General features: G+C 45.9%; 1 protein-coding gene across 3 annotated transcripts in view; it reads right to left on the bottom strand.

Annotated features, from left to right (window-relative positions):
- The window catches only part of IRSp53 (Insulin receptor substrate 53 kDa), a 153,857-nt gene that overhangs the window by 53,827 nt on the left and 73,655 nt on the right, over window positions 1-26,375 (bottom strand). For all 3 annotated transcript variants that reach the window (XR_013307878.1, XR_013307879.1, XM_077633780.1), the window contains exon 3: window positions 13,266-13,358. Coding sequence is in view for 1 of the 3 variants with exons in the window: in XM_077633780.1 (XP_077489906.1) it covers window positions 13,266-13,358 (93 nt within the window). In the remaining 2 variants the exon portion in view is untranslated. The remainder of the gene's footprint in view (window positions 1-13,265; window positions 13,359-26,375) is intronic.

Raw genomic sequence — 26,375 nt, 5'->3', positions numbered from 1 at the left:
AATTTTCTTCGGCCCCTCAGTTAGCTTACGCCGAATATACAAAGTTTACAGAACCGTGCACGGATTTACTAGGACAGAAAAATCAGGACAATACCAGGTCGTGGTTTTACCGTAATGAAGCGTCAAATATAATGGGCCCTCTGCCACTTCAGTGTATTTGAGCCGCAAAAGCTTCCTGTATTTCGTAAAATCTTGATATAGATTCCAGATTGTATGAACAGAGTGCTGTGAAAAACGACGCAGTGAAGAAAAGGGGAGGCGGCTAGATCTGATTTTCTGATTTTAGGAGGAGGAGGAGGAGGAGCAGGAAATGCAGGAAGGTTAACCAGAAGGATAGCCGGTGTGCTACCCTGCACGGGAGGAAAGGGGTGAGGGGAGAAAAAGATGAAGGAGAAAAGACAGTTGCAGGAAATTAGTCACTATGCAAAGTCACAGCGTTCAGTGCAGTCACAGCCTATCATGCAGGCCAGAAGTCTTCAAAAAGCGGAGCAGTGCTTTGGAGGCCTTCACCGCCGACGACCGCCGCGGCCAGTGGCCGAGAATCTTCGTTTCCGTCAGTGGGCGCCGGTCGAGATGTTCCAGTGCACAGCAGAGAGACTGTCTTTTGGCGCTGTAGCCAGGGCATTCACAAAGAATGTGGGCTATTGTCTCATCACACCCGCAGGCAGACGGCACATGCAGGGCTGTCAGCCATACCTATTAAGAAGGAGTTTGCTATTAAGTACCACGGCAATAATTTTCCCTGAGTAGTATACAGCAGTGCGCAGAGGCACCTTGTGGTTTGTAGTCACCCAGCCGATGGCTTCTGCATCTCTCTACATTTCTAGTTAAACGAAAATCCGGGAGAACAAAAGATTGTACCATGAGAAAAACTTGACGCCTGTTACCTGCAGTTTTGCAAGTAACGAATTAAAATTTAGCGAGAACTATGCTCTCGTGAACAGGCATGCGTAAAGGATTCCAGTGAAAGATAAATGCAAAAGTTAAGCCTATTTCGCGAACACCTATTTTGAAATTAATTCGAAAGTTTTCTCCTTTCATGTCTAGTCACCATGGGCTCGATTTCTTAGAAAAATTTATTCATTCGTACTTTCGCAATCTTACAGGAGATGAACGCTTGCCATTGCATCTCAAACGCGTACAGTTAACAAGTTTATAGTTAATAAATTTATTTATTTATTTATTGGTAGGGCAATACATGGTACTGCCCGTGGGGCAGGACAAAATGAGGTAATTAGTCTCCTGACGAGGCCCTGGCCCCACTGGGCGCAACAGCAGCGGTTACAAAATACATGTAGACGTAGAGTACATATACAATTGGACATAGCAGTCATCACCGTACAAAAATGCGCATGAAGCAAGTGACAAGTTAAAAAAAAACACGTTATTGTTAACACTTTTTACACAAATATAGAGATCAGAACACAATAACTTTGAAATTAGAAATCATTATTCGTACGTGTTTGACCTTTTATTTGAAGTGAACAGAAGTTGTATTCTGCGTTTGAAAGTTCTCAAACTTCTACATGTTTTTGCGATTTAGCGATAAAGCTAATGTCTCTTTTATTGCAAGCATCTCTTCTACTGCAAAAACAAATATCGAACGAATATGAATTCAGCGTCCTTGAAAATAATACATGGTGCACTCGCAACGAAAAAAACTGAAGCTCATGTAAAGCAATAAAATAGGCAAGCCAAATTTTGTCCCCGCTTACGCTACTCGCTTTGCACCTACACGCGTTTGCTCTTGGGAACTGTGTGCAGCTGCATTTAATTTGAGGTAGTAGCGTTTGCGTTGTTCAGTGGGGAAGAACAAAATAGGCGTCTGCTGGGCCATGAATACTGCCGACCGAGGAACATTTGGCACGAGTCGTCCCTGTGCTTCTGAGTCTCTTTACTCCCGTCTCGGTCTAGCTATTATCTGCCACTGTTGTTCCTGCAGTGGAAGATTTGCTGTCGTCAGGCGCTAGCGCGTCCCTTTTCCCCATTTTCCCTACTGCCATTATTTTATTCCTCGCATTTGTTTTCGACCCATTTGTCGCGAACTGTGTTGCCCTTTATATGCGACATTTATTCGGCACACCACGTTCCGCACACTGGCACGCAGTATCTGCGGTTACTTCGGCGAAGAAAATTATTCGAAACGGGAAGTACGGGAATAGTGGGATACAAGGAACGAAAAAGAAAAATATTCGCTTTTTGTAAATTTTCACGCGTAAAAAACGCGTGCCGTATCGCAGTGTGTTACATTAGGTGCTTAACGTGTTGAATTCGCCGCCACGTATATTTTCGTAGCCAGAGCTGCAAGTTCAGTTTTAGCCCCATACGCTAGGATGATCGTCATCATCATCATCATCATCATCAGCCAGGCTACACCCACTGCAGGGCAAAGGCCTCTCCCATGTCTCTCCAATTCCTTTGCCAGCTGCGACCACTATATCCTCGCAAACATCTTAATCTTGCCGCCCCCCTAACTTTCTGCTGCCCCCTGCTACGCTTGCCTTCTCTTGGAATCCACTCCGTTACCCTTTAGCACCAGCGGTTACCTTGCCTTCGCCTTACATGCCCTTCCCAAGCCCATTTCTTCCTCTTGATTTCGACTAGGATGTCATTAACATGCGTTTGTTCCCTCACCCACTCTGCCCGCTTCCGGTCTCTTAACGTAACACCTGTAATTTTTCTTTCCATAGCTGGCTGCGTTGTCCATAACTCAAGCTGAACCCTTTTCGTTAGCCTCTACGTTTCTGTCCCATAGGTGAGCACCGGTAAGATAAAAGTGTTATATACTTTTCTCTTGAACGAAACTACCGAAACTAGCTGAAAAAATTCACGTTGCATACAGCCCTGTTTGCATGATGAAAATGATCACCATTGGTGTATAAGCCTGATGATAATATACTGCAAATAACATTTTTGCTTTTACTTTGTAAACTCAGAAAAATGACATTGCATGAAAAATTTGGTGAATACGAGCTGCCCTCTTGCAATTTTTGGCCAGGTAGATGATCAGAGCTTTCCGAAATGTCAGAGCTAATTGAATAAAGGTATCCACATTCCTCTGAGGCAGCACACTCCGTCGCCAGTGTAAATATATATCATCGAAATTTTGTACCATTTGTAGGATCGCATGTAACACTGAAATACTAAAAAGTAATATCGGGAGGTCTCGTCTACATGAAACATTCGAATAAGTTAAAAATAGCAATAAAATATGGCATATGATATGAAGTAACTATGCCTCTAAAAAAAATAGGCACGAGAGTAAGCACTTAATGGGCAAAAATATTGTTGTCAGCTAATTAAACGGCGAGCGGCATTAAGACGTATGTCATTAAGTTCTTCTATGGGGCACCACATGGCTGCGATTATATATTTAGGCACCAAGTACCCAGTATTATCTTTCATCTGTTCACATTCCTAATTGTTCGCTCTGAGATCCGGGCTTGTTAATTACGTATTCTTGGAATAGTGTTGCTTGTAATATGCTGTTGGGAACAACCTTGAGTTAAACTTGATTTATAGCCAACGCCTGCTCACACATCCGAGAACAACTTCTGCAGCTGTCCTCGAAGGTGTTCACAACATGTTCTGTTCTCTTGCTTTTCCCTATTTACTCGTGACGCCAAACAGGGGCGAGTGAAACTTTGTACAGTTCTCTTCAACCCTTCCCACTGCCTATATTCCTTATTCCTCCGTCTCTCCTCTCTGCCTTTTTCCTATTTGCTGGCAACAACTCACGCCCTCTTCCTCTTCGACACCACGGATCCTGCGGGCAATATGGCCTGTCATCGGGACAGCAGCGGATCCCCACTTCCCTTTTATATCCCGACGCGTCCTCTTCGGGCCTCGGTCAGACAATGGGGATTCGAGGGAGGTGCCTGACAGGTCTGCCCTGGGACTTATGCCCGGACTGCCCTTCTCTTCCCCAGCCTCCCCCTTCTTCCCCTAACCTCGCACTCTGCCGCAGGAACCACTATAAAGCCTCGCGAAATTGTGGAAACGCTCCGAAAGGGGAGAGACCATCGAGAAAAAGGGGGAGAGGTTTAATTAAGAACCAGGGGTCGGGGCGAGAAACCGGTTTGAAGAGCAAACGGCTCAAAACAAAAGGATCCCCTAGAGAGGCACGAAGAACAAAGCGAGGGAGGAGATGAGGATGTGTGCATGACGGAGAGCGAATATATATAGCGATTCCACCCTGGCTTTCACGCGGTAAATCGGCAGACAGAAGAAAGAAAAGAAGAATGAAAGAAATAGAAAAAATGAAAGGAAGACAGAAGGAAAGAAACAGAAAAAGAAAGAATTAAAGGGGCATGGGGCCACCTTCTGCAAAGGCTAGTACGCTCTTCACTGGGATCCCAAAGAGCAGAAGGAGTTCAGGCACCTCCTCCATAATTTCTTTATTTGTGACGTTTCGAGCAGCGCGCACCACTGCCTGCTGCATTATGCGCATATATGAAAAGTGGTGAATCTTCGTAGCCGGGCAGCATAGCAGCGAATTGAGAAAAGGGGGCTGAAATTGAGACGATCTTTAGCGCTATCCAGGCTTCACTTTTGGGCTGACAGCCGCACTGAGGCGAGGATATTTTTTTCGCCTGCCGTCGGGGTGTTAATTTCGCCAAGAGAGAGGAAACCGGTCACGGCTTCGAAATTAATTCGACGCCGGACCAAGGCCTATCCGGGTCACTGGGCTTTGACTCGTCTCTGGGAGGGAGAGAGAAAAAGTCGCTGCGAAATTCAAGCTGCGGCGATGGACGGCCGAGCATGCACCCGCTGTTGTGTCGAGTAGAAAGAACTGCCACTTTGCAGCAACGGCGCGAGCTATTTTGGACTTCTACTGACTTAAAATTCGTCTGTAAGTAAAATAAATGAGGGAAGATAGCCTGGTCGTAACGGACCAGAAAGAGCCAAATAACGTTCGCTTCATGGCTTATGTTTTTAATCTTAATTCGAGACCAGTAGCAGGAAGTTGAGCTCAGTTTCATGGTTCAATGCGAGCTTCTGGCCCACAGTTAAGCCAACTCTCCGGTACGGCACACTCTCTAAGCCTCTCGACCCTAAAGCCACCCAGTTAGTACATTGTATGCCTGCCTCAGGGAGTAATTGATAGCTGATGGCGACGATTTCGACCCATGAATTTTGTCCTGTTGAGGTCCTTTAATTCAGGAAAGCGTGAAAAAAAAGTGGCTTCCGTGCCCTTGTAGTAGAAAAGGTGTAATAAACTAGGCAGCTTCATGCCTTTCCCGGGCTTAAGCAGTGCGAGCACCAGTTATAACATTTTTGCTTCTGTAAGGAAAAGCGTACGAAGGCCAACAGGGCCGAAGCCTACGTCCCTCAGATCAGCAGGAAGACCGCATTCATGATCTCTCAATAATACTCTTACTGGAAAGCAGACGGACGTGGGAGTTATCTGTTGTGGCGCATACTAGCATGCCTACGCCGACGCAGTTTAAGCTACAAAAAAAAAGTGTAATATGCAGGTATATATGTGAAAGGGTGTTCTGCTCGTGTGCACTACTTTATCAAACGTATAGTACCATCATGTACATCCATGAGACGCTCACAGAGTTCGTGAGTGCCACGTTCGGGATAATTAAGGCAGTTCTCTCAAAGCATTTGTGCTCCAGCACGAGGCATGACCAATAGTGCGCTCTGCCAACATCGAAATGACTGAGTTCTGTCTTAACGGAGCGAAGATTAGAGCCATAATTGATGTGTACATTCAGTCATGGTTATCCACTTGAACAATTTCTTTTCTACCCTTAGTGCGCGAGATTTTTTCTTTTGGCGCTATGAACTTAATGATCACGCCCGTGCCCTTTTCTTCGGAGTCACGTGGTTATAAGGCAGTTGAGTCATCCTGCAGCTCAACGGCGTCTATTGTGAGGTTTGAGGAAATTCGAGAGTTGTTTCCCTTCATCGCCAGTAGCAAAGATTACATCCCGCTTTTGGTACAGAGCAAATGTTCTTGCCCCGAGGGAAATACTGCGTTGTTAGAGCTTGATTTCCCTCGTCGGAAGCCAGCGTTTCTTGAAGACCCGAGTCAACTAGCGAAACAGAATTGTACGTTACAGGAAGCTAGAGCGGAGGCACATCAGGTGCTCTACGTTGGAGCAGGGTAACAGGATGCTTTTGTAACAAGGTAACCACGTGGACTAGTTGGCGTATTTCAGACAATTACACCAGCGAAAGTACGAGACACCAGGAAAAGAAGAACACAGGACAACGCTGGACTAACAACTGAAGTTTAATCGAGAAACGGCCAGCCTAGGTCACCAGAAGACACATACGTATCAGACAGACTAAAAAAAAGACTCACTAAAAAAACATACATATGTGACAATTCACCAAGGAGTGGATACACGATCCATATCTGTTTTTTTTTCATATCTTCATTTTTTTTAGTAAGTTTGATACGCATGTGTCTTCTGGTGGCCTAGGTTGGCCGTTTCTCGATTAAACTTCAGCTGTTAGTCCAGCGTTGTCCTGTGCTCTTCTTTTCCTGGTGTCTCGTACTTTCGCTGGTGAAATTATGTTTGCTTTTGTAGCTGTGCCTCCCGCCTAATTTTCTTTTTTTTCTTCTAATATTTGGTAGGTAAATTTAAAGTCCGCAGTGTCTACACCTATACTACAATTTTTAAATACTTCACTGTCTGAGAAGATACAAGAACTGTGGAAGTGTGTATTTTTCTTCCGAATGCCGTTGCCTAACTGGCGGAGGGAACTTGGTGTTAGCAATTTTTCATACCTCCTCGATCATTTTTGCTTCTAACGAGGGAATATAAAGTCATCATTATACCAATGAAAAATGAAACACGCTTGCATAACTCTCTTCCAGCAAAAAAAAAAGGTGTAATATAAATTTGAGGGACTTATTTCGCTTACGGGTTGTTGGCGAGGAAACAAATTTTGTGTTACCCTAGATATCTAAAAAAAAAGAGATTCTTAGCACAAGCCACCAATTTCAGGAAGGATTATTTCTCCCCGACGACATAGCCAGTCCCTAAATCCAACAAACTTCCTGCCGTCCTGTTGTAACGACAAATTTTTCTGTAGTATTCAGAACACACCTGTTGTCGCGACAGAACAGTCTGTGTCGCTCGGAAAAGCGAGTACAGAAAATCCTGCCCTTAATATGTTGTGACGACAGGAAATTTTCAGTGTTTTTCGACAGTGTTGCACTAGGTTTAATAAGCCCAACATGGCTTCACACGCGTCCACTACAACAAGACCAATGTTCGCGCTTAGCCAGTCAGAAGCAGTTCGATGAAACATTATATAAAATCCCCTGAAACCCCACCATATGACCGGTAGGCGAGAACTACTTGCAAAGCGCGCAGTTTCCGAACATGACTGAGAATTCTTGCTGGTGGCAGGAGTGTGTCCTGGCGAATAGACATTGACGGCTGGGAAAATATCAAGAAAACTGCCAAGCTCAGTAAAACCAGTGACTGGGCGGCCTGTTTCGACAGGCCTGCCAAGGCTACGTTCAAAAGCGAGACAGCTTCGACGGATGCCTCGCTACAACGAGATAAATAACTGGTTTCTGACAAAAAACAATGTGACTACTGCTTTTAGTTTAATACTGTGCAACGTACTGCGCCATGCAGGGCTAGAATTTTGTGAAATGTGGTTGATATTAACGAACCGTTCAAAAGAGGGAATGCTACGTGAATAGCTGTAGCGCGAGTTTGAGTCTATCGCGATCGGCCCCGATGCGAAATGAAAAAAAATATTCAGCGAATTGAAGATCATTCTAAGCGAACAAAAGCTGGAGCTTAGCTGGCACCTATCTTAGCTTCCATGCTGTGGAGACAGCTGACGCGCTTCAAAGGTGTGCTAACATTAGCGAAACTCGTCTTGTGTAGGAGCACTGCCTGATTGTCCGCAACATGGGCTCTGCCCAATCACGATGTCGGAAGTGGAACACATGGTTGTTCTTAAGACGAACTGCGCGCATATAAATGACAGACACAGGAAGAACGCAGGAAGACGGAAAGAGCTGAATTCGTCTTAAGGACACCCATGCACCAACTAGCCCAACAAGAAGTTCTTCGAAACACATGAACCAATGAGAAAACGGTTGAAGTAAGAGAAAATTCGTGAATCATGCACCTGAGGGCCTAGAAGGGGGTGGATGGACAAACACCGACACGCATAAGCACGCTTGTGGTGCGCATATGCGCGTTCTCAATGTGACTTCCATCAGTTCGCGCGTGGTCCTGCTTTGCGTCATTGTGACGTCATAGTGTTCGGCAACGCTGTACGCTTTTGGTGCTACAGCGCACGTTATGGAAACAAACATGGGATAGACCCTAGTGGCAAGAAGAGGCAAGAGGCAGAGGCCCCGCTTTCACGCTAGTGAAAGCCAAGGAACAGACCCCGGACGTAAAATCGGGACCGGGATGATATGAACGGGAGAAGCGGGGAGTGTGCGGGGGGGGGGGGGGCGGAATAGAGGGCCACCGATACTGGAGAAATGAAAGCGAGCTGAGCTGGCGTAGCCGGAAGAAGTGGGAAAAAGGAGGGGGGCAGAGGAACACTTCGGGGCGTCAGTTTACGACTGCGATCGCAGCGCCCCCCCCCCCCCTACCTCGCTGTCCCCTTCTCGCCTTCCCAGCACTCCTCCTCTAAAAAAATAGGACCTCCAGCGTTCTGCTGCCACGGGACACGGTCATTGCCAGCTCCCGGAATCTGTGCAATTCCGGGTGGTGGTGGGATGCGGACGGCGGAGGGACAGGGGATGCGAGCTTCTTCCCTTTTGGACGCATTTTTCCACTCTTCAAAACACGGGGCCCCCCGGTCTGTCGGTCGGCCGGGGTGCAATAAAGGGTGGCCGTAAATGTATGAGCGACCCACCTCTCCACGCCCTCGTGGTCATCGGCCGAGGACCCAGCGTGGCATCGACGCCATCGTCACAGATTTGGAGGGAAGGGACAGGACGTCGCCATGACAACACTTTGTAATCGCTTTCCTTGAGTGGTAGTGTGTCATTTGTAGGAGGATAAAGAATGCTACCAACAACACTATTCCTGCATTCAAAGAATGATGGAAGAATGGCGCTACTTAGGGAAGAAAACCAGGCCGAGGGAAGGCAAGGGCCGTGTATGGACTAGTGCTCAAGTGCCTTCCCCATGCTTTGCAGAATTATTTAACCCTAGGAGTAACGAAACTGCGAGTCAAATACCCGGCCGTAACCTGTGCCTAGTTCCTGAAGCTTAGGAGAATGTGGCACTATCTGTGATATAATAATAATAATAATAATAATAATAATAATAATAATAATAATAATAATAATAATAATAATAATAATAATAATAATAATAATAATAATAATAATAATAATAATAATAATAATAATAATAATAATAATAATAATAATAATATTAATAATAATAATAATAATAATAATGATTGCTTTCTGGGGAAAGGAAATGGCGCAGTATCTGTCTCATATATCTTTGGACACCTGAACCGCGCCGTAAGGGAAGGGATAAAGGAGGGAGTGAAAGAAGAAAGGAAGAGAGAGGTGCTGTAGCGGAGGGTTCCGGAATAATTTCGACCCCACCTGGGTATCATTAACGTGCACTGCCATCGCACAGCACACGGGCGTCTTAGCGTTTCGCCTCCATAAGAACGCAGCCGCCGCGGTCGGGTTCGAACCAGAGAACTCCGGATCAGTAGCCCAGCGTCCTAACCACTGAGCGACCGCGGTGAGCTGGCGAGCCAGTTTTTAGTGGCCCCCTATAACTTTTCGTTCCCCGCAGTATCTGCGTTTCGAGCCGCCCTAGCCAGGTCGTCTGACCGCCTCAAGGGAAGTAAACTCAAGCAGTCTTCGAGCTCCAGTCCTATGAACGCGCGAGATTTCTTTACACAGGTTCTATGGAAGTTTCGTTGCTGGCGTGATAAAAGAACTAGGACTGTGACTTGGTCTGTGTCATTACTCCCCCCCGTATAACAGTTTTCTTGTGCAATAGTGCAAGTACAGTAGTTTATTTTAGAGTTTTCCGCATTTAATGGTTTTCAATACAGCGTCGAGGGAGAATATAGTTCGTTAAGCTACTGCCAACCACGCCGACCGCTGTGCTCGAACCACCCTATTAAACACTATTTCGAACGATGATCCTCGTCATGCAGTTTACCACTCTGCTTCTCGTTGGAAGAAGGAGCACCTTTTTTTTCTATTTCTCGTTTTTTCAGCGGGAAAGTGAAGTTATGCACATTATGCTGATTAGTTAATTGAATGATTGCGCCGCGATATACACAATCACGCATAAAGCTCTTTAAAAGATTCTAAGGGGGCCGTGGCACGAAAAAGGCACGGCAGTAATCTATAAAAGGATTCGACGAATGAATAGCCAAAAATAAAAACAAATATGATCCTCTTTGCACCGTTCTACGTCGACTCGGGCCATATTCAAAGAGCCAACGCACCCACCCCTCCCCACCACACGAGGCAATAACAAGGTAAGAAGGAAAGACCTGAAGCAAAGCAAGTACGAATGCAAGCGCCATCTCCCACGTTTACCGGTCCTGAGGCTTAAATCAAGCCAAACGCGGCGATGGGCTCTGTCCTAAGGGAGGAGTAAGGGGGGGGGGGGGGGGGGAGCAGGAGCGGGCACCGGAGGCTGAGTATCAGGCGTTTGCAATTCAAGGCACACGCCAAAGCGGCCAGCCGCGCGATAAACATTGAACAAACGGAGTATATATACACAAATATATATATACTCAAGACAAAGAAGTATATCCACAGGAAGGACAGGAAACGACATTTCGGACTAAGCCCGACAGGCGGAGCTCGCGCGGGAGGAGTCTGCGGAAGCGGAGGGGTTCAGCGGGTCGGTAAAGTAGATCCCCGAAAACAATGGAAGCCTTAAAGGAGACTTGTCCCTTGCATCTTCCCGCTTTGAGCTTCTGCTTCACGAGGTTCCGGGACGTGACACCCCAGGGCACGAAGATAGCCGACAATGCCCCCCCCCCACCCCCCCCCCCCCCCCCACACACACACACACATTTCGTTTTTTTTTTCGCAGAACGATGCAAGGAAGGGGTGTATTCCTGCGTGCTACAGCCTGTTTAAATAAAGGTGCAGCACTGCCGAAGCTACAGATCGTATCAGCCAACGAGTCAGAAACCAACTTTATGAAGATCTTTGCGCGTAACTATAGTCAATGAATGGCTCACTCTCAGGCCTTGTACAGTAAAGGATGTCAGTCAGAATTATAGCGGGGTGAACAGCCAATATAGAGCTGTTACTCTTACGTGTTAGGCCTCGCGACTTCAGCGCATCCTCAATTGCTGACACCAGCATCAGCTTTCGCAGAGGTGCATCGTTTTAGCTACAGGGTATAAGACGAGCGTGAAGGCCATTACGTCAGGGAATGGCTGAAAACAGCGGGGCAGAGAAGGCTGATGGGGAGGAGGTGAACGCAGATACATAGAAACAACTGACTCCGACTGGTGTAATCAAGAGCAAAGCCTTGGCGCCAAGTTTGAAAGCAGGAATAGAAAACTAAAATAAACAAGAAAATGCCGAAGAGAAAAATGTTGGGGGTCTAGCAAAGCGAACCACATAAATAAAGGCAGCTTCTAAACAGAGGTGTATTACAGTCCAAAGGTTGACGTATGCAGCACGACTGTTTCGAAAGTAATTCCGTTCTTTTTTTTTGTCGTTTTCTTATTTCCAATGTCCTCGCTTTCGTTCTTGAAAATAAATGGAGAAGGACGTCGGTGAATTTGTGAGCGCATCGCTCCGGCAGTGTGTGTACCGAGCAACACGGTGCCAAGGACCAAGAAAAAAGATGGCTCGAATGTCGCGCTTTCTAGGAAATCGAGGATATATATGCGCCCGAGTCACAATGAAGCCTGCGAGGCCATCGAGTGAGGTGAGAAGCAGACACTGCGTTTTCGAGCTCCAAACCCTATAAAGGTGGCAGTATAGTGTCACTCGCAGTATCGGGCTCTAACACATCACTTTCCCTAACTCCTCTAAGTTTCCTCGAAAGGAGAAGAAAAATGAAAAACCGAGAAATTCGGGGCTCTAGTATTTCCACTCGCAATATTACTTTGTATTGTGTGTCACTCTCTATAACCTTGCTTCGTTTCCTTGAAAACAGGTGAAATGGAAGAGGGAGGAAATGAAACTAGTGAAAAAAAGGCGTTTGAATGAACGCTAAAGAAAGAAAAAGAGCGCTGAGACTTTCAAGACCAAGGAATATCTCGACGTGCAGGAGGAATGCGCAGTTTAAACGAGTCTATTTGTCTCGGCTAGGCTGGTGAACTTCGTTGAATATGCGAGTGCCTGAGTTAGCGCGTTGTCTAAGTAAACCCCGAAAACAAAACATCTGAAACAAAGCAAAACAACAGTTTAAAAAAAACGTGTGAAAAGGAAAAAATAACTTTGCGTGGACGAGCGATGCTTCGGAATGATGCAAATTTTAAAGCAGTACGCTAGCTAACTAGGAGTGCTACTGAATAAGGTTTAGTTCTTTGCGAACTGCCGAGAGTCTAAGTCAAAGTTGTTTTGTTGTTCTGATTGTTTCCCGAAACTATGCAGGCTATTTTACGTAGTGGAACATAATTAACGTAGCGCGAATGAACGAGGACAGAAATAAGAAGACACAGACGCAGCACTAACTTCCTAGAATATTTTACACGCAACGACGCTTCTTGCAAACACTTTACGTAGCGTTTACAAAGTGTACGAAAGCAAAATAAAACAAAGATGGTTAAGTTTGGAGTTCTTAGGCATTCAACAAAAACTCTGTCGTCTTGGTAAGTGCAGTGAGATAACTGAAAAAATTAAAAAAGTAATACTATGGTAGGCTGTAAATAACGTAACAAGAAAGTTTCCAACAAAAGAAACAGATTCTTCTTCTTCTTTATTCAATACTTCAAACCTTGTACAGGTCCAAGCAGGGTGGGTTAATTGGCAACAAAACAATAATAACAAATTTATTAAACATCAAAGTGTGGCGACTACTGACAGACTGACAATTTTTGTGGCCGTGAAAATTTAGAGGAAAACTCATAAATACTTTACTTAAGGATAGAGGGCCTTTTCCGATGCTAGGCGCCGCAAACGAACAGTTTCGTAATCTTGATAAAATTCGGTCGGTCTCAAGAAAAATTTAACGGCATGACAGGTTATTGCCACAACGATGAATTTCTGCCCAAACCTGTCATCCTCGAACAAGAGGCGGCAGTGGCGTTTTTCGCGTGAAGTGCAGGACTTATTCCGCTTTGTGCTGCACACAGCAGGCGCTCACCTATGTCGGTGCATCCTCCCCAGGTGGCCTGGTGGGCGTGGCGGGCTAGCCGGGAGATGGCGTCCATATAGCCCTTGGACGCAGCTACGGCGGCTGTGAGATGAAAATAAAGACAGCATAAATATTTCGTACAGTGCGGTTATTAGTGATGATGTTATTCTCATTTGCCATTTATACCAGAAATCAATAGACATCTAAATACGACTTGTAGCTTGGCTGCTCTTCGATTACTTAAACCATCAGAACTCTCTCTCTCCGAACAATCCGGGACTTCTATAGCGCTTGGACACAGGGACCACATCATTGTTAACTCCTTGATTTTATTAGATCAGCCAACCTTTTTTTTCTTTATTTAAGCATCCTCGTCATCCCTCATTTCGTACCCTTTTATGCCCTGAGGCAATTAATTAACATCGCTTAAAAAAACCATCAGAACCATCGCCACGCATGTTGTTGGATGCTACACGCATTCAGTACGAACTGCAGCTGCAGTACAAACACAGAACAGATTTGTACCGATTAAATGGGGCAGACATTGTTATTAGCGCTCCTAGTAATGTTTTAACCGATTCTTCTTCTATACGGAATAGACTCCATGATAAGGATGCCATTTTCGTAGTTTTAATATTGTACATCTTAGGATATAATAGAAGATAATTAAAGCGTCTGAGCGCATCTCAGTGGCTGTACTACAGTTTCATCACAAGTTTTTAGTAGCTCCATCGAACGACAAAGACGATGATCAAGGGCAAACTCTATCCAAAAGCATCAGCAGCGAGGACGGTGCCTTGACCCGCCGGTGCACGGATTGTCTCAATACTGCCTCAAGACACGAGACGCCGATTGACCTAGGCTCTCACAAGGTACAAAGCGAACACAGCGCAAAATACACCGTACAACGTTGCACTGCCTGTCAGTACGTCGACATGTTACGGTCGGTGCAACGTAGAGTGGCTTTTGCCGCATTATTAGCCGGTATGCAGTAAGACCCGCTTTACAGGCAAAATAAGAGAAAACCGGCTCGGTCTTGAGAGAGGAAAAAAAAATGAAAATTGGTTTCTGGGGAAAGGAAATGGCGCAGCATCTGTCTCACACGTAATGGCGGACGCCTGAACCGCGCCGTAAGGGAAGAGATAAAGGAGGGAGTGAAAGAAGAAAGGAAGAAAGAGGTGGCGTATCGGAGGGCTCCGGATTAATTTCGACCACCTGGGGATCTTTAACGTGCACTGAAATCGCGTAGCACACGGGTGCCTTGCGTTTCGCCTCCATCGAAACGCTACCGCCGCGGTCAGGTTTGAACCCGGGTACTCCTGATCAGTAGTCGAACGCCCTAACCACTGAGCCACCACGGCGGGTAAGAGAGGATTCCATATCTTCGGTAATGCTCGCGCACCACTTGATTCACATACTACCTCGGTGCAGTGCTCCCCCCCCCCCTCCCCACTCTCTTCCAGCCTTCTTATTCAAGTCCCCTGCTCGAAGGCGAGCTCAGCAGTTTCATCTAATCTACTTCTGTCAGCGTTATGATCGTTATCTGTGACCCACATTACCATTACCCATGTGCTGGTAGCCCCTATGCGCAGCCCACATTGCTGTTTCAACTTGCTTACTAACCAAAATACCTCTGTTAGGTAGGTACCAAATCAATGAGTTAAGTAGAAAGGTTGAAATTGGAGGCGGGGTGGGGTGGGGTGTTGTACATAGGTGATGTAGGCTTCCGAGTTAACATTATTTCTGTCTCCGTGCCCACTTGAGGCGTACGTCAGAGTGATTATCTCTTTCCGGGGAAGAACATGTATCGAACGCATACGCACTCATGGATGCAGGGGGAGTAAGAAGAAAAATTGAAGCGTAAGGCACAGTTCTTCCTCGGTATCTAGGTTGCGGATATTAAAGACCGAAAAAACAGCGCACCACTTGGGTCTTGAACAAATCATACACATACGCTTTTTCTGCATTAGCCGTTATACATGGCTATTGTCAGAAATTTACAAGACACCGTGTTTTATTCTGGGGCATGCATAGCAACTGTTTTGCCAGCGTACTCAGTGTTTTTTAAGATGAGGGGGGCGCTTAGAAGTTCAAAGGATCAAGGCATACTGAGAAACTCCCAACTCATTACGTGGTCAGTTAGCGAAACTAGAGACCTATATATTGTGGCCAAGTGTGTGTGTGGAGCCTTCGAAGTGCGAGACAACACTACAACTATTCTCTTGTTTTTCAGTGAGAAAGCACTACTTAAGGGGGTCAAACCAAACCAAGAATCTTGTGTGAAGCCTCGGAATAGCTCGGGTAAGTTCGTAGAAGCGTCGCGCCAGCTGCAGCCAATGGGAGGAGGTCGTCGCGACAGCTGCCGCCGGGTGGAGACAGGGTGTAGAGGTGAAGAGGGAGAAACGCAGTTGCGTGCACATGCGGATGCCTGAAAGAAGAGGCGAAGAATGAACATGTGCTTTTGCGCGTCTACTCGGTCTAACTAGGTTAAAATCTTACCATTTTTATTTCGCGTAATGATCCTTTCTTTTTCTTTTTGTATGATCAATCGAACTATCCCTGTAGGATAGGCATAGCGCAGCCATCCCTCTAATAGGTGCATGGAAATTAAGGTTCTTAAAGAAGTCATTGTTGACGGGTGCGAATAAAATTTATTTCTCTCTCTCTCTTTCCTAAGATTGAACTGAAGTTTAAACTTCTACCATCTTGCTACTGGATGACGTCTAGATGTTCGGCGAACGGTTTTGCGGGTCTAGTATGCGCTCCGCTGCACTTCAGAGGCGTTCTTCATTTTCTCGGTTGCTTGAGCCATGGACACAATGTAAAAAAAAGTTCTAATCATAAGTTATAAAAATGGTTCTTCCTTCTTTTCTCGAACCTTTTCTTGCGCCATTAACATCTGAAAAGCTCCAAAAAGTATGGAGAAAGAAGCAGCAGATTTTTTCGGCAGTCATATCAAAGTAGATACAGCAGTTTCTTCAAGTGCAGAATGAGCAGCAGCTGAAGCATGCAGTTACTTTATGCATAGTAGTTCCTTCTGCATTTGCCTGGTGTAAAGGTCAGCGGGGTACAGTAGTTACCCCTCTCCCTCAAAACGAGCAAACCACAAGGTGCGCAAAAGCACCTGGGCCAAACTCTAAAGCCGCCTGTACACCTCGTCTACAAAAATTGCGTCGATCAGCTTGCGCGGAGAAGGGAGCCCCGGTACCCTGGGGAGGGCGAGGAGTGCCTCTCACAAAACTGCCAACAAAGAAAACGCCACCTGAAGGCTAAACTTCCGCTTAGAGAAGCCGAAAGAAGGTAGCTCATGCAAAAAGCAAGCAATTCTAAAATAAAAAAGGGGCACTTTCAACTAAGAATGCCAAGCCGAGGCGAGTCAAGGCTATCCAAGCCGAGCCAGAGCTCGCAGGCAAATGAGGAGCTCGGCGTTGTTCCCTGTTCCCTCCTCCTCTTCCGAGGGCCATACAAGATGCACACAGAGCCCCTCTTTTCGAAGCGTCTCCCGGGGCCTCCCGGAGAGCGCGTGCTTCATGAAACATGCACACCACCTTCCGAGGAGCGGATGACGCGGACAGGTGGCGGCCAGAAGCGTAGGTGAAGTCCTCTGCTAGGGCTCGGCAGCCAGCGAGGCCTTCACTTGGTAGCGAGCACTTGCTTGTGCGTAGCAGGTGAGCCACCGAGCGCAGCTTTGCAAGCATGTGGGCTATATGATGGATACCTTGGATGCATTACAATGAGGCTATTGATTGCCTGAGTCAACAGCATCGCACAGAGAGGAAAAAGTTTATGCTCAAGTAATGTCACCCGACTCACAGCGTGACCTGTTAAAGGGTCAAGGAGATCATGTGTGTGTTAACTCGTCATGGTCACGTGTAATGAGCTTGATGGGCCATGTAACAATTACTGGGTCGCAAGACACATTAAAAGCACCAATTAATGCCGTAATCCACCAGTGACGCGACACGTGTAAGGTTACCATCGTCAGATATGACATGTGGTCTTAATGGGAGAGTGGACATATTTCCGCAAGGGGTGGAAATTACCGGCTAACTCAGTTACAGAAACGATCAGACAAAGGATTCAGAGAAGAACCAAAGCAAGCAAGCAAGTAACTTCACATGAGGAACTAAATGCTCATCACATTGATCAAGCGTGTCCGGCGTTATGTCATTCTTGGGCAACGTTGCAAGCAGTTGCCGTATGTAGGCGGAAAATTTGTAGAGCTAAGCGTACTGGCTTAGCGCATTAATCAGCGAAAGCTGTTAGAGTTTCGGTTTAGCCATTTAACTCTGCCTTTGGACGTATAATATACATCGTCAGTTGTAACAGAAAGCCCCTCCATGCTCATGCGCTTCGGTGAAATCCGATCTGGCAACCCGTCCCCTCCCACATCTCTCTGTCTCTCTCCTTTTGCACTTGCCCTCTCCTCCTCTCCATTAAAGTGGAGAGGGGTTTCCTCCCACCACTTTTCCACCTGCCACGGCTGGCAGGCGGGTACGTTTTAGATAAACTGAATTAATTGAAGTTAAATTCAATTAATTATGGTAAATTAGAGTAATTCATTAAGTAATTAAGGCCCTACGGCTTACACTTTATATTACGAGGCAGAATGCAAGGCTATATGACTAATATGGCTATATGACTAAAGATATAATAGCTTCGCTGTAAGAATTGCCGAAACAAGGAATCCGTTTACTGTTATTTGGACAGCATGGCTGCACACTTTGTTCGTATAAACTAAAATTACAACAAGATCTGTTATTCCTCCTTGGTTTTTTTTTTAGCTTATTGCTCATTTGTCGAACCAGATCACTCCTTCTACGACCTCACACCACCCCAGCTAGACAGGAACCCCGCAGACGTGCGTTACTTGTGAGGATGCGCAACGCACACTCACCCGTCGTTCTCCTCGAATGGCACGTCGCACGTCAGGACAGCACAACTTTTAATACCCCATCTCGAAAGAAACTTCGTCGATTAGAGGAAACAACACTGCGGAAGGCCCATTCGAAAGATACACGGCGGGGTCATATAGGAGGACCAAGAAGACACACACAGACGCAACCAGGCTCGCTGTTTTTCCCCGTCGTGCCCATGCCAACCTCGTTTCGTCGAATGGAAAGGAAGCAACCGGGCAGAAGCGAGGGACCACGTCGTGTGCACCCTTCCATCCCTGCACCTCGTTCCCTGTTTCCCCCTTGAAGAGAACGGGTTTCAACAACGACCAGGCTGGCCCTGATTTGCATCCCTGGCGGAAGTGACACCAGCGGGTATTCACCCCCCATTTTCTCTACTTCCTTTTCCTTCTCTCGTCCTCAGGGAAAAGAAGAGGGGTCCGTTTCAAAGACGAGTCATCGCTGGGAAAGTGCCTGGCTATTAAACGGGCAGAAGCCATGCATCGTTGTAATAACTGCAGCTGGTACAAACTAATAATCGCGACCTCCTGAACTCAGAGTGAGCTTTGGACGCGAAGTAGTTTTTCTTTTCTTTTTCTAACCGCAGTCGCGAAAGATGCATCGTGCACGAGAGCCGCAAAAAATGAGCTATATTCTGGAGCCCTCCACTACGGCACCTTTTTCTTCATTAGTCCCGCCTCTGTCTTTTCCCTTACGGCGCGGTTCAGGTGTGCAACGATATGAGATAGATACTGCGCCATTTCCTTTCCTCCAAAACCAATTATTATTATTATTATTCGAGATCTGAATAAATGGTTTTTGGGGAAAGGAAATGGCGCAGTATCTGTCTCATATATCGCTGGACACCTGAACCGCGCCGTAAGGGAAGGGATAAAGGAGGGTGTGAAAGAAGAAAGAAAGGTGCCGTAGTGGTGGGCTCCGGAATAATTTAGACCACCTGGGGATCTTTAACGTGCACTGACATCGCACAGCACACGGGCGCCTTAGCGTTTTGCCTCCATAAAAACGCAGCCGCCGCGGTCGGGTTCGAACCCGGGAACTCCGGATCAGTAGTCGAAAGATCAGTAGTCAGTAGTCGTAGTCAGTAGTCAGTAGGATCAGTAGTCGAAGCATAATCGACATTTCAGCTAGTTGGTATTGCATCTTGTAAAAGTATATAAAGCGCACTCCGGACAACGGACAAGGAAGACGATTTTGGTTGGTCTTCCTTGTCCGTTGTCCTGAGTGCGCTTTATATATTTTTACAAGATATTCGAGATAAATGACCAGCGCGCATGCTGAGTCTCTTGTTCAGGCAATATTTGTTAGCTAACTAGTACAGCGCGAAATTTCCTTCAATAATGGTCGGCGATCACCCAGAATTAAAGAGAGGTCACAGAGAGTAGCTGACATTAACCACAAGGCTTCTCAAAACAGTTACAAGCAGTGGCTCGCTTAGAAACTGATCATTTATTGACGATTACCGCTGTCTATACGTTACCGCATTCTGATGACAAGATTTCACTGTAGCGGCAAACGGACACTGGAAACTGAAATACAGGTGTTTCCACCACCGGTCTTTGTCGCAAGCGAACTGATGTGACTCCAAGAAATTTTAAGAATGCTACACTACCATTCACTTCAATACAGTCATCATGGACTCTTGTGTCCTTTTGACGTCACGAGTGAGAATAAAGTAGAGAAAAATTGTTAAATCCAGTTTTCTCAGCAATAAATGCGTATTTTGCAGCAGAAAAACATCAACGTAGTCAGAAAGTGCCCTAGAATTGATCTTTACTGGTAGCAAGAATTCGATGGAGTTGTCCTCACAGTTTTTGGTAGCTCGACCTCGACATTACACGTGAACTCTGCACTAAAACTGGCTTTGACGGCAGCTCAAGCTCGCACGCCAATGCATCTTTTCTTCACAAAAGCGAGATAGACATAGAGAAAGAGAGAGAGAGAGAGAGAGAGTAGGGGACACTCGCACACGCTTGCACACGAGGCCAGGAAGACAGGATACTCAGGCTTCGCATTGGCACGGGCGCGTGCGTAGTGGGGTCTCATTCTCGTGAAATCTCGCGGGACCCGAACCGGCGCGGGTTGCACGCGCGCGGTTCATTTCCTCCTTTGTTGTCGCCCGGCGAGGATAGTCGGTTCTCCCCGCCGTCCCTCTCTGCTTTTGCTTTGCACCCTGCAGTTATCTTCCACTCCGCGTAGAGAAGATGAGTTTCTGCGCTCGGGCGGAATACTTTTCTTTTCCCCCCCTTCCGTGTTCTTTCTCAAATCGCGATGACCCGGTGGTGTCAGCTCTGAGCAGAGGTGGAGTGTGTTCTCGAATGCCTCGGAAATCAGGGGAATCACTCCCGGTGCAGTGACCACGAATCCATCCCCGGTGGTATGAACTGGATGCCCAACAGCTTCAATGGAGAACCACACTTTCTCCAGGAGAGGTGGTACGTAGTCCGTCATTAGAGTCGGTACGCTATAGTAGACACTAAGAACAATAGCATCAGGTTTTTGTGCTTAGCAAAATACGGTAGTTCTGTTCACGTTCACTGGGCGATGAAAGCAGTTGACGTTTGCATTCTCAAGATGTATGCATTTAAATTTGAAATTGCTTTTCATGCCTCTCCGCTTCGAATCTACGACTTTGGTAGTGACACCGAGGGTCGTGTTGCTTGCTTTATTTAATCTTGCATTTTTAGCCTCTGTTTTCGTCTTTCTTGAAGAATTAAAGAGAACGAGCAGTGACGGTGCAAGACTTGCTCTTATATTCAGAAGCACAATTTTCAGTTTTATTTTTAAATAAAAAAATATTCGACGACGCCACTACAAGTACTCGTGAAACAGGCCAGTGGTGGCGATGCTTTCCTGTCATTTATTCATCTTTTCCAGGATTTAAGACCGCCATTTTTTTTATGAAAGTGCCCGATGGGTCATGAGAAAGTGGTAATCCACCCATATAGGCATTCCTCAATTAATCCTCTGTGCTCCTTTAACGTGGTATCGGCACGTCGGTTCAAAGAGGTAGACTCATAACCAAGGCTCAAGGGAGTCTCGCATTGACGAGTCTGAATTGTCACTTGCGGCTTTAAGTTCACTAATTTCTGTTAAGAACGATCGTATTGTTCTGGTTTTTGGGCCAAACTGGAGCTAAGGTCTTTTTTATTCTACGTCAAATTGTTGCCGTTTCACTCTTCTGTCAATAAGTAGGCTATCCCATTTTACATCGCCACGAGCAATTCCGGTTAGTTACTCAAAGATGCTATGGTACCTCTTTAATTAGCTCGCCTTACATGCTTAGCGTCATGTCTACTTGCGAACCTCAATGTGTTTGGTAACCATGGCATGTGTGTATATGTAAAGAAAGTTTTTTTCTAAACAGTTCACCACTCCCGCATGTAGGCAGGGTAAAGGGAAGCCAAGGAGTTGAGAAGCATCCACCGGAAAGGAGTACTTATTAAGATCTTTCCGGCATACGACACGAGGAAGACGACACTCAACACGTCATCACTGGAACTTAACTTTTTTTGTTTAAAATATATGCGCCACGTGACGCGAGCGCTGGACGGGTCGCGCATATAATATTGATGGTTGCGAAACGGATAGCCCGTGGACGGCGTCCAATATCGTTGACCAGAAGCGTGCAGCCGGTCGCTCCTATAGCCGAGCGTGATGCATCGCTCGGGAAGGGAGCAATCACGAAGGAAGATGGCAAGGCGAAGGAGGAGAGAGTGAGAGAAAGTGGATGAAAGAAGAGGGGGCTGCCAGAATGGCACGGTTGTCGTCGCCCGCGTGAACTCGCTCCCGGAGCCCGCACCGTTGAATCGTCGAGGCTCCGCTGACAAACGACACAATTTCGAGCCGCGGGGTGGTCTTTCTGGTGAAAACGCTTCTCGATTTCTTTCTGGCGCGGTCTTGAACGCACGAATGAAAGGATGGAAGGAGAGAAATAAAATATACAACAAGAAAGAAAACATCGCACGCAAGTGATGAGCGAGAAGGTTCTCCACTCACCATAAAATAAAACGCTGGCAGAGCCGGAGCCTTCTTTTTTTTTTTTTTGACGTGAACACACGGTCTCGAAGACAGAATGTTAGGGATGCTGTACGAATGTTTACACGATCGGCAACCACACCGACTCCAGCAGTGTGGTGGGCCATTGTTGGAGCTGTGTGTCTTCCTATATAGGCGCTACGTGTTGCTTTGCGCACTGCCGTGATCTTCGTTGTCACCAGGCGTGCATATAAGAGGCCATTGATAAATGGTTGGAGCTTGCTACACGACTGTGCTCCGACGAATGTATGGCCCCGTAGTTAATGTATAGTTTGTAGTTTATGATATAATTTAGGGAATAAGGTTTAAAAAGCAATATAGTTCGTAAATTTCATTTTTGAATTTCAGTTCAAGCCGAAAATGTTAAGTACTCTTCATATGCCCGTCAGATCTGTGTGGTTATGGGGTAGCAGTTACACTCAGTCAAAAGAAAAAGTTATCAAAGTACGGAAGCCAGGGGTGTGGAAAGATGATGATACCGCTATATTAGAGCAGTTCAATGTTTTGACACAGTGCTCCGCTACCTTAGACAGCACAACAGCCTAGGAGGCCGTACCACCTTGCGTCTGCTAACGAAACGTTGTTTGCTCGCTGTCATCAGTCATTTGGTGTACTCATTCGATAAAATAGGTATCGCAACAGTTAAGCAGCAGTCCGATCTCTGCCGTCAACACGCCGACCACGTGATGCCTCGTCCCCTCTCCCAACACAGCGCAGCAAGTAACACTTGTTGCGGGGCTAATTGGTGCATAGTTCTATGTACAAATGCTAGCGCAAAAATAAGCGCGTTGTCTTGTCCACCTTTCTTGTGATTGTCTCTTATTTTTGCGCTAACATTTGTACATAGAACAGCGCAGCAACCCGACTGTAACATGACCATGTGCTCAGCGTTTGCAAGCAAATTTTAACTTGCATCTTTTCTGACGATTCCATCATTTCGCTTTCCTGGCAACAGCATTTTCTTCTACAAGTACAACTGTATGTTTTACGCTACCATTTGCGCGTTAGTTAATTGTGAATCGACTGCTAATTATGACAAAAAAGGACAAGATAAACTTTGTTACTTTTGAAAGCACAACAATAGGACGTTATATCTCCCAAAAATGTCAGTAATTCAGCAGTAAAAAAAATATTCGCCGAAAAAAAAAAGATCTGCGTTTTCAAATAAACATGCAGAAAAAGACCACTAGAACCCCTAGATATAATGCATTGTTTAAAATTTGTGTTAGTCCCATACTTTTCAGCCTGAAGTTCATAAGATAGGGAATTGAGGGTAGTTAATCCGGCATAATGACCAGAAACCTAATAGCGGTTCCTGAGTGAAATTCTCTTAGGTAAATTTTCGCTTACTCTCTCCGGCTTCAAACTTTTCTTCGTCATTTGAATGATGTGTCTAAACCAAGCTCAAACCCTCCGACCCGAATGGCGGGATTAATTAGCGTCAGATACTGAGCGTTCTCTTTAGTCTTTTTTTCTCGCGTTACTAGCAACACTAACTGCTTGCAAGACAACGGCTGACTTCTCACGTTCCAACATAACGGTGAATAAGAGACGACGTCCGAAGTTGCAATTATCTTCCGCCACAAAACCATCAATAGCACTGCCGAAATTTAAATAAGAAGCTAAACGCACATGAAAAAATTTATAAAGCGAAAATGTAAAATTTTCTGCATAAAAAAATAATGAAACTAGGGGCGTTACAACCACCAAGTCTTAAGAAGGAGAACAGATATAAGTCGAATTCGGCAACAAAATTTCCTACAGCAATGGCAGCCTAGAAAACGCGATGAGTAAAAAACAACAACGTAGGACTAGAACAGGCGCATAACCGATGCTTTTTCTCATTTAAGACCTGTCAGGCGCGCAGTCAGGAAGCCAAGCGATTATGCGCTCGTTCGCCCGGGCGCAAACAAAATAAAAAACAGCATGAAAAAAGAGGGCAGGGCTAGAAAGAGGCCTCGGGGCAGCAAGAAGCGGCGAGCTCTCCGACGGGTCTTTGTTCTTTTTTTTTTGCCTCATTTCTGCTATACAGGCTCACTTCTAGAGGGGACGGGTCGAAGCTCGTCTTGCTGCAACGCTCGGGTCGCCCGTATGAAAAGCCCAACGGACACCTTGCCTCTCGATATAGACGGGCCTTTCTCTTCGCTCTCGATTGTATTAATAGCAAATTGCGGTCTTGATATGCCGCTCCAGAACAAGAACGACAAAATAAAGCTGTAGCAGCTCAAATAGCTCTGACCGCAAAAACGATAGGCGTCACGATCGCAGATAAGAAAAAAAAGTAGTCACCATAGATAAGGCAATGGGCGTTCTAGGTGAAGTCGCAAAAAAATAAAAAAGCTGCCTTTGTCAGGAGGTGTGACGCCCCAAAATAGGCAACAAGTAGCAAAAATGCAGATTCACTGGATACGGAAGTATGGAAGCAAAAACAGTGCAAGGAAGGAACCTACAGATAAGAAAATGTGATAGGTATGCTCCAGAGCAAAACACTGACGATTATAACATGGTAAAGACAGGGAAGAAAATTTGAAGATGATTTTATTGCGAAGTGTACGTGTAATGAGACCGCAGGCAGGAATGGTGATGAGGGTTATAATGAATCGAACCCCACGTAGTAAAAAACACTTCACTGAAGACAGTGAAAGGCTAGGAGAGTAACAACATGAAATTATGGTCAGACTGGTTGGTTTTTTGTTTATTTAAAAACAAAAATAAAAAACAATGAGCGCATCGTAAAGGGACTGCTTTGAAAGAAACTGGCTGCCTTGGGTGAAAAACTAGAGTTAAGTGTCAGCTGAAAAACTTCCAAGGTTTCGTGGTATGATCGATTGTACAGACGGCACACAATCCCGGTCCCTCCACTTCTCGACCACTTGACTATTCTTCTTCCCTATCGAAGATTCAAATCGATAACACAAGCAAATTCATAGGTTTTGCGACCACTATGTCCGCCGACAGCGAAAGTATTCTTCAAAGAAGGCGAGCACCTAAGACTACGAGCTGGCGTATCGAATTCGTTGAAGTTGCTCCAGGTGGTCAATGTATGTACACAGTGAAGCTAAATAAAAGTGGAGAAAAAAATTATTTGCTATCAGCCGCTCATTCTGAAGGATCCAGAGAAGGCATCTTCGCATTTAGTACTGTTTGACGTTTGTAACGGCCATCAACCTCGGAAGAACGCAGTTTTCATTTCTTTAAGTTTGGTACCGCGTGTGCGCGCAACGGCAGGCTGTTCGCACAGCAGCGAGATATCCTAAGTGTTGTGACATCACGACATACCCGCTGCCCTTCACCTAAAGCAAAAGAAAACCCCTGCGAGCAGGGTGAAGTAGTGCAGTATGTAACACCGCATAGGCTGCATTGAGGTTGTAAATGCGTGAAAATCATTTATTACTCGCCGCGGTGGCTCAGTGGTTAGGGCGCTCGTCTACTGATCCGGAGTACCCGGGTTCGAACCCGACCGCGGCGGCCGCATTTCGATGGAGGCGAAACGCAAAAGGCGCCCGTGTGCTGTGCGATGGCAGTGCACGTTAAAGATCCCCAGGTGGTCGAAACTATTCCGGAGCCCTCCACTGCGCCACCTTTCTTCCCTTCTTCGTTTCTCTCTTATTTACGGCGCAGTTCAAGTGTCCGCCAATATGTGAACCAGACCACTGCGCCATTTCCTTTCTCCCAAAACCAATATTTCATTTCTGTTTTTCGAGGTGTAAAATTCTCCGTGCCCTAACAGCCACAGGTTATGACTTGAACTAAGGTAGGGTGGCATGAGAAATGCAGACTTGCACCATTGCATAAATAAAGGATACTTGCCGCATTGCACCAAAGGCTGCATGAAGCCTTGGTGCCTTAATACTTTTATAACGCAAAATATTTGTTACATCAAAACAATTACGTTGGGCACCTAAGTCCGCTTACGTGCTATAATGCGAAAGCATTGTTTCTTAATATTATTTTATTTTATTAAAAAATTTCGCCTTTCTTTATAATGATGACACACCTACTCATTAGCATACAGTCGTAATGCAACGCGTATATTTGGTTCATCTTTGTTTTTCGAGAAGAAACGCGGTTGTGTGGTCTATGGGCTGCATGCTTGCCTCGCACTCTAAATGTCCTGCATTCAATTCCCACATCCTTTGAGGCAATTTTATTTTTCTTTGCCGGG

The sequence above is a fragment of the Amblyomma americanum genome, chromosome 8 (genome assembly GCF_052857255.1).
Source record: "Amblyomma americanum isolate KBUSLIRL-KWMA chromosome 8, ASM5285725v1, whole genome shotgun sequence".
Taxonomy (NCBI): Eukaryota; Metazoa; Arthropoda; class Arachnida; order Ixodida; family Ixodidae; genus Amblyomma; species Amblyomma americanum.
This window is presented reverse-complemented; position numbering and strand designations above follow the sequence as displayed.